General features: G+C 37.5%; 1 protein-coding gene across 1 annotated transcript in view; it reads left to right on the top strand.

The window, feature by feature from the left end:
* The first annotated feature begins 219 nt into the window (after positions 1-219).
* The window catches only part of nsg2 (neuronal vesicle trafficking associated 2), a 30,014-nt gene continuing 17,902 nt past the window's right edge, over positions 220-12,331 (top strand). Inside the window, exons 1-3 of the mRNA XM_088604079.1 lie at positions 220-444; positions 1,119-1,280; positions 5,766-5,885. Coding sequence (XP_088460205.1) covers positions 1,152-1,280; positions 5,766-5,885 — 249 coding nt within the window. The 5' untranslated portion in view covers positions 220-444; positions 1,119-1,151. The remainder of the gene's footprint in view (positions 445-1,118; positions 1,281-5,765; positions 5,886-12,331) is intronic.

Raw genomic sequence — 12,331 nt, 5'->3', positions numbered from 1 at the left:
CTGACGATTTAACATGTTGGGAATATTCTTGAATGCTGCATACAATTCGAGCCCTTATCCAGCAGGTGGCGGAAAAGACAATCTATATATAAACTGTAGAGTGAATGGAGAGAAAAACATTCCAATTGCAGTGTTGCATTCAGAAAATAAAAACGAGGAATTGTCGTCATGTGTTTACCACCCCTAGTGGTGATAGTTGTGAATTACAAGCTGAAATCGCATTAAACATTTGCTTGGTGGCGCGGCGTGCGTGAATTGTCCTTTTCAGCATCCCTCTGCCTCAGCCTCAGTCTTTCTCGTCCCTGCTGGACTCCTTGTTTTACCATCATCTACACTATACCGGGCTGCAGCCGGTTCCATCATTTGCTGTCTGCTATATACAAGAAATATATACATTGTGAGAGGAATATCAGAAAGGAATAACACTACAGACGTTCAGTTCCTGTAAGTAAATTTGGATTTTCATTTTTAATGTTTAGTGTCTCTGTGTGACACCGGCTGAGTATAGCAGGTGTAGTTCTATAGAAATAGCGATGTTCTTCAATGCTGTTGCGACCTGGCTTGCAATCCACTGCTTTTCTGAGGGACTTTAGTTAACAGGTCACTAAAATGTTTCGCAGTGAATCTGAGAAGTTCGATTACATGAATATGCGTTCAATAATGTGCGCACTACTCCTGTTTGACAATCGCATGATATTAATTTTACAATGAGATTTACAAATTAAATTATACGATGCAAATTACAAATAAATTAATGAGTGTGATGTGCAAGATATTTTAAAACGCTCTTCTTGATCTAAAGTTTCGCTTATCGGCTCATGTTCATCTTCGCTTTAATGTCTTTGTCTTTTTTTTAATTAAAATGGGACAGTTTGACTATAAACGGCAAATGATTATGTATTCTTCATAAAATGAAGTACGTTCGTTACTCATTGTTGCCCATCCTGTCAATAAAAGATTTCTGAACGAGGTGTATTAAAATGCGAACAAGAAAAGCTAAATTAGTATGTCCCTTTTCTGAACAATGTTTGAAAATTGTTTAAAAAATAACAATTTGTAGACTATTGCAACAATGATACCCGATTTTACTGTGTTGTTTTTTGCTTTTTTCCTTTAAGGGTGAAGAGCGAAGTGCTTGGGTTTTGCTAAAGATGGTTAAATTAGGGGGTTACTTTAATGACAAAGGCACCAAACCGGCCAGTGCTGAGGACGGGTTTCAAAACGTTCCGCTGATCACACCCCTGGATGTTAATCACCTGCAGTATCCTGCTCCTGACAAGGTAAAACTCTCGGCTTGCTCCTCTGCTCATCGTCGAGTGAAACGTCTGGCACTTCTATTATTTATAGCATAAAAACCCAGCTCTCTTATCATTTATTCAGTTTTCTTTTAAAGCCTCGCTGAAATTACAAATTTAACGCTGGACGATTTGGATGTCTGTGACTAGATGTCTTTCTGAGATGAGAAATATCCCCCCATCTAAATGGGTTTAAATTAACCCCTTGTATGTGAGCTGAAGCTTTTCTCAGGGGACTTAAAGTGATTAACGGGGTCTTCATAGACCAAAACCGGCTTTCTGGGACAGGAGAGATGGGAATTGTCTGAAGAAAACAGAAAATGTATGAGTAGAAAACATTTGGTCTCAGTAAATATCTTTCCAGCAGCATAAGGTCCGCCTGCAAATGCGTTGTGAAAATAATTTGACATGTTGAAGGTGGACTACCGAAAAGACAAAGATTCGTATAGTTAGAAAATAGTTAAATGAAATTATTTTTAATTCTGAGTTTATTTTGACCTAGTACATTGAAGCTATAGTTAATGACAAAATGTCTTTCACAGTGCATGTTTAGAGATGTGAGCTTGTACTGTATATGAGGTACTTTTTTGTGATGCAGTGCTTATAAAAGGGAAATCCGCTACATTTGTTGGCGATTCATAACTTAATTCCATTCTGCCACTCATCTGTATTCATGTTATTTAAAAGAAGGTCATTGAAACCAATGCACGTGTTTATCTTGAGGTTTACTATAATCTCGCCCCACGGTATCAGAATTAAATATCCGTGCATTTTGTACTTGTCTTATTTTACCTATAGAAGGGCTTTAAACAAATAATAGAGAAACATTATTCGTAATGTACAAAATGCCTCTTATAGCAAGGATTCTTTTGTAACACACCATAATAAGCAAGAGGCTATTAGTCTGTTGTGTTCAGATTACAAAAAGCTGTTACAGATGTACTGTGGTGTTTATTAAACAGAGGTTACTGGGATTGCATTTTTTGTATAGCTGTTTATTTTATGTTACGATAAATGGCCACCAGCTTTGCATTTGGAAGAGTCTTATCAAAATAATCCCTGCTGTCAAGTCTTAAACCTGTCTCCGTTTGGCAGCGAGCAAAGCTATTGTCTAGCTACCTCAATGGAAGTGGCTTGTTCTGGAAAATGTGCGGCTTTCACACGTGCACATTCTAACCGGATTGCCAAACAAAGAAATCTCTAGAGAAAATCAGTGTATTTTTGTCGTGAAAAAAATGGAGCATGTGTTTGTAGGTCATACTAAAGCATTAAGGAGCTATATATTCATCCGAGGAGCCTTTGGCTTTGAAATCCGACTGACTAGGGGACTAGTATGAGTCCTCTAAATCCCATCAAGGAAAATCACCATATTCCAGTAGGCTGGTAAGTTCTGGGGTTGAGTGGTCCACAACAAAAGAATTGAGCAAGTAAAATTATAGTTCTTTTAAGAATGTGTTGGAACATCATCAGCCTTGAATTTCTGTTTTATAGAAAACTTTAGAAAACCAGGGCGCAAGGTGGAACTAGACTATGGACAGGATGCCAGTCTACAGTATATTAGGGCACACATACCTGGGAAACCTAGGGAGAGAGAGGGAAACCATGCAAGCTCCACACAGAAAGTTTCCCAGTCTGGAAACTCAGGTTCACGAACCCAGAAAGTGAACTGCCTGGCAGGATCAATAAGATGTTTTTTTTTTTGTAAACGGCTGTTAATTGTATTTGCTTTGGCAACACTGTAATTCATCAGTCAAGCCAATAAAGCTCTTTGAATGCAAATTTGAATGTGACTCTCACTGTCATACAGCAGCACTCACTTCACCTCAACATGATAGTTGTTTTAATTTAACTAAAAAAAATAAAATTAGATAATGAATCTTTAATTTACTAATTAAAATAAATAACATTCCTCATTGGATTGTAGCTGGATTTCCGCATGAGATTAGGAATAACCAAAGTTCAACCTTGCTGCTGAATGTTTGCCAGTGTGATAGAATAAATGATCATTCATCGGACAGCTGATGTCAAGAGGCAACAGAAAATTGGAAAAAAAATATCACAGCTGTCTCCCAGCTACCACCTACCCAGGTCATTTTTTATAAGCTAAAGGAAGACGGTTGCATTTTTCAACATCTTTCAATTAATTTTTAGATATGACCACAGTTATTCTTTGGATTTCTGCTGAAATATGAATTTGCAGTTCTTGGAAGCATTGCTTTCAATACAGCAAAATTATGAAATTTTGGCAGAAACTGTGTATTGCAGTGGCCAGCTTGCAGGTTTCTTAACTGCCTCATCTATCATGAAGCCTATGTTTGTGAAAGGCAGGCTATACTTTTGAACTGAAAATCACACTTTCCTACATTTTTGAGGCAAAAAAGTTTCTTATTCCTTGAAATTACAGGTCTAAGACTCATTCTCTGGACTCCTAGTGTGTTTGGACAAAGTATCTTCCAACCAGGTTCCTGGAATACTTCAAGGTCATTTAGTAGGACTCCTTAATCTGATCAATATAATGGAGCCCAGTATATAGAATATATATGTATAAGATACGTATATTTCACATGTTCTGATAAATGCCATTAATTTGTAGTGGATAAAAAGACATTTGTGTTTTAGGTGGAGGATTAAGGTCATTTTGTGTTTAAATCATTGGTTATCTGCAAACTGTGGCACAAATGGAGATCTTTTATAGTTCTGTGAGTCTTAAATAAATGTCCTTGAAGGCTTGGACCATCTATTACACATACACCCAAACATGAGCACGTTTAATTTGGATCAAGCATGCGTTCATTTTGTCACAGTGGAGCAGAGTTTACAATGTTACCTCCTGTAAATTTTAGATCAGATGAATAAATGGATGGATAATTTTGGTGGAAAATTGATTTTCCAGGAAAAGAACAGTTGCCTGCCTTAGGGTGCTGGTACTTCTAGGGTAGTAGATAATGAACAATACACCTGAAAATACTGCCCCTTACAGCAGTCTTTCAGAGAGATGATCCATTTAAGCACATGACCCATCAGGCCGCAATCACTATACTAAGAGAGACATCTGCATGAAAAGCCTTCCAAATTTATTGGGCTGGTAGCTGTCTGTGTTATGTGCCATATGTAATTTAGCAAAATTGATTAATAAAATGATCCACATCACCCAGACCCTTTTATGATGGCTAAAATTTGTAATGACATTAATAATAAAAGCACTTTGCAATTTTCTGAGACACAGAACAGTAAAATGAAATGAAATGACCACCTACTGTATGTAATTTGCTGTGAGTATGGGATGATTCGCTGCAGATTAAGCGTAGTGATTTTTAGGATTAGGTCAAGAGGGTGGAATTCATCAGATGGGTTTAGGGAAGTTATTTATTGACTATTGAATTGATTCCATGTTTCCTGGTAAATGAAAAATCCGGAGCTTGCTTTAAAATTAGACATGGAATAAATATTCTTTTGATTGATAATTACTGTATATGCATCTCTGACTCTGAGTAAAACATCAAACTTGTGTAATGAGATGAACTGCATTTTGCTACACTGATGACTGAAAATCATTACTAAACACCATACAGGGCATGATACTGACATTTATTCTTAACCAAAGGCAATTAAGACATGGCTCGGAAACACCTCTACACAGAGACTCCTGCAAATGTGCTCTTAAACTGTATAATTTTGAATTAAATATAATACACCAATAAGGCAATGAAAAATATAAAACGCTAATGAAATATGTTTTTTGAATACTTAAATATAGTACCTTTGTAATTCTAGGTTTACAGATAAATTGAACTAAAATTGTGGCTTAATGTCATTTATTTAAAATGTCTATGCTATTCTGAAGTATGGATAGAAATGTTAATTAGGTCTTGCCACTTACAATGCTGAGGGGGTGGAACCATTTAGAGAGACTTCTCATCTTGCCTTTTGGATACATAAATTCAAAGGAACCAGCGCTGAAGAGAGATTTCACCGTTAGTATGTATCTTATTAGGGATGCCTTTCAGGCTTATGGTGTAAGGAGAAGGCAGGGTTAGTCGTCTGTATGTACAAAAATGAATTAGAAGTCATTTGGACTGTTATGTGCTCCCTTTCAATTCTGAGAATTAGTTAATATACATTATTCATAGCATAGCATTATTCATATACATTATTCATAGTATGATATAAAGTCTCACCATAACCCTGAAAAGTGGTCCTTGTAAGTTGTATTCCCCTTTCTGTCTTTATCAGTTAAAAGAATACAAATGAAAAAAAATGTAATTAGAACAATGCAGTTACAATACGGAGAACATACTGTATATATATATGTTTAATGCACACTCAGAATGTGCCAATTGGTTCTACTTTTAATTCTCATTGCCTCAGGCACTCATTCCTCCTGAACAGTGTGAATGAAGGGAAGTTCAACAGCAGCTGTTTGCTCATGCAGTCTTGATTCGGCATGCGCCTTGTTTGTTTGCCTTGCAGGTTGTGGTTAAGACAAGAACTGAATACCAGTCGGATCAAAAAAGCAAGGGGAAGCTGAAGGTGCCAAAGATTGAGGAGTTCACCATCAGCTTTAATGATGGCGTTTCAGAAAGACTCAAGGTAGGGTCGCTTTTTTTCTAAAAACAGCAAAATAAAAGGTGGTTGCTTGTCTGCATTGGTATGGAGACTGGAGAATCTGTGTTGTGCCATCCTTTGAAGGAGACATTAAAGCAAATTCTTGGGAAATTGGTCATTAAGTGCCCCGTGGCACTTGTTGAAAGAGTAGGGGTTTTAACCCCAGTGTCCTAGCTCAACTCCACTTTGGACTTGCACAGTAGTCTGGTCTCCCTAATGTTCCCACTTAATGCAATCGGAGAAGCAATTTCACACTTCCCTACCTCATCCATGTAGTGTGACTGCTGGAACATAATGACTGCCACACATCCCCCAGGTAGAGCTACACTTCAGTGGGGGATGGAGTGGTTCCTCTCCTGTGTGTAATCTAGTTTAGGGAGAAAAGTACTGAAAAAATACCAGGATTTAATTCATGGATTAAAATGTGTCACATGTATCAAAGTTCGATGACCTGTATGCATTTTATGAACAAGCCTAAAATTAAAAACAAAATACAATATGCTCAGGCTTGCAGAGTTTGGAAAACAGTACTTGGATTGTTATTTTGCCTGTAAGGAGGTATCATTTCAAAGGTGATCTGTTCATGTTACAGGCTTCGTGAGCTCCATTCTCAGAACCTGTTTTGCTGGTGTCTTATTTTCCCTGTCACAGAACAGCAGCAGTTACAGTGTAGTGAAAAATTAAGTACACCCCCTTAACATTTAAATGCTTTAACATACTTAGACATTATTGACCATCACTTAGTCTTCATCAAGTCCTAATAGTACATAAAACTAAGCAAATTTTACAAATAACACACACAGAAATTCTACTTTACCATTCTTTTACTTTTAATATGACTTTTTTACCATGCTGTATAACAAGGGTAAGAATCTGACTGAACCACATTGAACAGATTCCAGAGTACCACTGGAACAAATCGACTGGTGGAGACAAGGCTCAGGAATTAAGTGGTCTCCACATCCATTCTTTACACAACTGAAATTTAGACCAATGGTTTCCGGCTCTCTGGTTTGTGAGCAAGAATAGTGAATAAATAAATATTGAGACTAGAAAATCCATGGGTTCTCACAGAACATTGCAAAAGGCAGATCAGTATTAGAATAATGTTACAACAGTGCATTCAAGCTGGATAATAGGTCTATTCAACTAATGCAAAACCTGTAGTACAGGGTATGTTATTGTGGTACATTTCTTGGCAAGAGGAAAGCTCCAGCTCCTTCTCTATATCACAGTTTTATCAAGAAAGCTTTTTTTCCACTAATCTAAATATATTAGAAAGATGGCAAAACTTGATTATTCCAACTCCACAGGTCCTGAGATCTTTTCAGATGGCTGCACAGCTGATTTTAATATACAATTGCAGAATTCTGATAGAAACCACAAAGAAAGAAAAGGCTACTGTACGGTGTTAACCTGTTCTGAGAGAGTGCCACCTTCTTTAATTAGGAAACTTTATGGATTCATGTGCCACTGTGTCACATCACCAGCAGGATGCACCTGAAGACTACAGTGCCTGTCAGGAAAATCCATTATTTCTGCTTTATTAAGGGAATCTATAGATGATCCTTAAAAATTCACTTTTATATTCTGTTTCACTGCCTTCTTTAAACATTTTTTACAAAAGAGAAAAAATGTATCATGATATCTGATGCAGAGTCACAGAACTAATTTACATACGGCAAAAAATAACATAATTGAACCGGGAAGTGATGGATTTGTTCGCTACCAAAGTATTGTTTACCTGGGAAAGTCATTTGTCTGGGCTTAGGATATGAGCCAGTTAGAATGATATGTGGATCTTTTTAAAATAAATTACATATGCATTGCCTCTTTCAAAACATGTTGGCATTTCTGAGATGCAATTTGGAATAAAAAGTATTCAGAGAAGTGCCTTTTAAAGCAATTATTCAGTAAGTGCCCAGATGTATTTCTGATACATTCTTAGGAAAAAAAAACATTTGAAGTACCACAAGTCTTTAAAAAAAGATTAAAAAACCCGCAAGATTACCACAAGATTAAAAAAAATGTCTGCTTGTATAGTCTGTATTTTATTATTATTTAGACATTTAGCAGGAGTCAAATGTATAAAAGTAAATTATTTGTACTTACTTCTATATTTGTTATTATTCTTATTGTTATTTGGGCACTTAGCAGATGATGTTACCAAGGGAGATTAACAAATAAGATTGTGCAGGCACAATAGGGTAAAATAAATGAATTAGATGATAATTGGGTTAGACGAAGCAGAAAGAGAAGATCAACTGCCGCACAAGCAAAAGCAAATAATTTGAACTGAAACAGTGTCCAGACAGTGTGGATGCAGAGCAGTAACGGTATTACTCTTTTTGTATGTACAGTATTCCATGTTTAAAGTTAATAGGTGTACCTATTGACCCTGCCAGTATGGGAATGAAAAACATCAGTGGAACGGAGTACACAGGTTCCTGAAGGAGGTGGTGAAGAGCTGAGAGGTCACAGGTGCTGCGTGACCTGTGATTCTGCTCAGGGTCTGAGCAGTCCCGGCTGCAGCAGGTCATTTATTCCTCCTCCGCAGAGAGAGGATGGAGAATGATCAGGCTCTGGAAATGGACAACGGAGAGGAGGGGGAAAGATAATCTGGTGGAAGAGATAGGGAGGAGAGAGTGAGAGGAGGTATATAGGAGGAGATGAGAGGCTGAAAATAGGCAAGAGCAGCTGGGTAGAAACACCTGTTTCAGCCGGCTATCACACTGAGAATTCAGATATCAGTGTTTCAGAGTGTAAGAGGTTTGAAGGAGGTGGTGAAGAGCAGGGAGGTCACAGGCGCGTCTCTCAGAGATGCTGGAAGGTGAATGGGCGTGATTACTGTGGTAAGTTCATTCTGCCTCCGAGGAGTGAGGGTGGAAAAAGAAGGGACCCTGGAAGTGGGAGAACAGAGAGGGTGCACACATTACCTGGCAGGAGAGGTGAGAGGGGGTGGGTGATGAGAAGAGGTTGAAAGTGGGCAGGGGCAAAGTGCTGGAAACAACAGTAGGCAAGAGCCTGAGCTGGTTGTGTGCCTCAATAGGCATCTAATGGAAGTGCTGGAGTAGCATGGGAAAAATGAGACAAGGTGAGGTGCAGAATAGGCAGGGAGGCTGGCTGAGAGGCGGAACTGCTAAGGAGCACTATGCATTTTTTTAATTCTTCCCTATTTTGTGAATGTAACTGTTTTAGCTGTCAGATGTACTGTATCACAAAGGCATAAAAGGTTGTGTGACTTTCCACTTTGAGCCTATAGTCCCACCTCATATGAACAGATGTATGACTCTTCTGGTCATCAGTCTACCATGCTGTCTGGCATCCATAATAGTGGCCTGCTTCTCTTTCTGAGAACCCTGGGCTCTCATTGGCCAGCTGGCTTTCCTTTGGTGGTTCAATGGTCTGCCACTCTGCTGTGGATGCAAAGATATGATGCCTGAATCTTGTGTTCGTTTTTTCCTAACCTTTTTGTCTACCGCACATCAGAAAGCCCTAAAATTCTTTCTTTAAGGGGTTGTTTTGGAATGTGTTCAGTTCAAAGACAATTCATTCCTCATAAAAGCCTGAGCCCATACAGTGGGTGTTGCAGACTAGAAACTATGACTGAATGAGAGCTTGTAATTGCCAGGGACTGTAAAGCTGAGTGGACAGACAGTACTGAAAGGGAAGAAAACACTGCAACAGGATGTTCCAGATGGCTTTCTAATAACCCAGAAAATAATCCTGAAAATCATTTCAATAAAAAGACTTGCATGTTTTCTGCTATTCCCACAAGAGAGTCTTTTTAGTGCAACAGTTGAGTGGGCGTTGGATTCTTACCTTAGGGGACTTGATTGTGCTATAGGCAACCTAGCTGATAGATCTAACAATACCATACGTCCAGATCGGTGCAGTGCTGTTTTTTATTCTAACTAACCTTTTGGAGTGATGGTAAGGGAGTCTGGTGATGGCAGGGAATGGGGAGAGGGCTGAGGTGTCGACATTGCTTTCTTTCCAGACTGTCGGTTTTCTTTTCTGTATCTGTTTTCACACATGCATCTCATCGTGACTGGACCAGATTTCCAAATGCACATTTGCAATTGCTTGTTCTGACTGAATAACAATGACTCGAAAGCTCTCAAATTGCTGTTGTGAAGACCTGACCACTTTCTATGCAGCGCACGAAAAAGTTTTGAGCTCCTACTTTTCAAATGTTTTCCACCTTCAAGTCATGCAACAGCCCTGTTTACATTACTGCATTCAGATCTGAATTGCTGATTAATCTCCTGATGTAAACACAGGCAAGAGAAACAGGATGTGTCTTCATAGAGGCTACCTATGATACTATGAACAACATTCATGATCATTTAGGACCATTGTTCCATAATAAGTGTTAAAAGTAATACATATCTGTCACAGTCATAGTGTGTTGAAGGGTTAGAGTTTGGAATAGGAATGGGTTTACATGGGATACTTTTCTACTTGTTCTTTTGGAATAATTATTATAAAGTATTGTGGATGTTATTTGAATAAGGAGATGTAGCCTCTGTGAAGGTGTTACTGTATGTTGGCTGTGTTAAGATAGTTGAGATTTTTTTTTCCATTCAATTGTGTTCCACAATTCTGAAATGCGTGGACTTTTTATTTTACTTTATCATCTTTTATGCTCTGTGTGAATATTGAATATGAACATGTAGGAGCAAGGGGTATATTTGCTAATGTTTCAGAACACGCATATCTTCATTGTTCAGCTAGTGTAAAGATTTGTGAAATGTAATAATGCAAAGGTTATTGCTGTAGTAGTTATGATTTATGATAAGCCATTCATCTTTCTGATTAGAATTAAATTAAAAATGTTTCTAAATAATAAGAGTATGACATTTCTTTGCTGTAGTACCATTGTTATGGTCAGTTTCAGATACTATCCACACATCACTGTTGATAAATTAGAAATTGTATTTGAATTCATCTATGTTTTTTTAGATGTGAAAACTGTGACTTTATCATCAAATCCAGCTTTGCTTCTATTAATTTATGTTTGTATGAAAAGATATTTCATGGATCTCCATGGAACATTATCATCCTGATAACAAACACATGGTCCTAAAAAGATATCTTCCAGATTTCTAAAACACAATTAGACTACAGTATCTGATGTATTGTGCTGTAATACATTTGCATTTTACAATTTTATACATTTCACTGACACAGAGTTGACAGATGTATATTTTAATGGACATGCTAGCATGAAAATCTAAACATTTTAAAAAGAAATACCTGCACACCATCATTACTGTATAAAAGAGACATCCAGCTGCTTACAAGTCACAATGTATACTAAATTAACACACAAAAAATGCTGTAATTATAGGATTTAATATTTCCTTGAATTTATGCTCATGTAAGAGTAAAAAATAAGGGCATCTATATTCGTATGCTGAAATACTGTGGTCTTCTTCTGGCAGCCTGACATCTTTGATTTTCGAGAGCACTGCAGGGCAAATGTCAGAAAGGCAGTTTGTACTGTGCCTTTGCATAAAATCAGTGCAATGTGTGCAGAATGAGTGACTTGCTGAAATCCTACCAGAAATTATTCTTGTCATAAAAGAAACCTAATAATTATGCTGTGATAAGTGTAGGCTGCATTAACTGTGAGTCACCAAAAATGATTTATAGCCCAAAATGGATTTCTCTTCATTTGCTCTGAAAGTTAATTTTTCCATTCTGCAATCACAGTCCTAATCTTCAGCAGACTGCATTAAGATTATTTTTAATTAAGAGGACAGCCCTTTCTTCGCTTGTGATACAGGCAAAGGTAGAGAACCATGACAGAATAACTGTACTGTTGATTAGTGGCACAATACAACAGCATAGAGACTGCTTTGTCTGGGAGTAAGTGTAAAATATTACTGTAATAAGTTAATAGAGTTAGAAAAGAAACGTTACTGAAAACTTTTTCTGCAATGAGGTGTATTTTCTTTGCATTTTATGGTATAACTTGGTAGAAAATTTGATTTCTAGCAGGTCAGTCATCTGCATGAAAGATTAATATCTACCTTTTGCGTTTTCGTGTAGCCCACCTTTTGTTACTCAATCAACACACCGACGGTATTCCGCCCACTGTAAATGCTAATCAATGGCTCACAGTAGCGGAGCTGTTTGTGCATATTGCCAGATCAATCCTGTAATCAAATTGAGAGGCAAAAAGCAACAAACTGAATGGAAGTACGGGATCTAAACCAAAGTAGTTTTAAGACATTACAAGATGCCTTATACAACTGAGACAATCAAACCAGGTATGCAACACAACATGAAAGCATTCTTTAACACTTTGCTGTTGCCATTTTGCACCACTCCATAGTGTGAAACTGTGATATTTGATAATATTCTATTGGCGAGTTTTGTATGGTTCTAGAAAAACTGTAAATTGAACTTTTTCTGATGTTTCT

Source organism: Lepisosteus platostomus, chromosome 13 (genome assembly GCF_059453375.1).
Source record: "Lepisosteus platostomus isolate fLepPlt1 chromosome 13, fLepPlt1.hap1, whole genome shotgun sequence".
NCBI lineage: Eukaryota > Metazoa > Chordata > Actinopteri > Semionotiformes > Lepisosteidae > Lepisosteus > Lepisosteus platostomus.
This window is presented reverse-complemented; position numbering and strand designations above follow the sequence as displayed.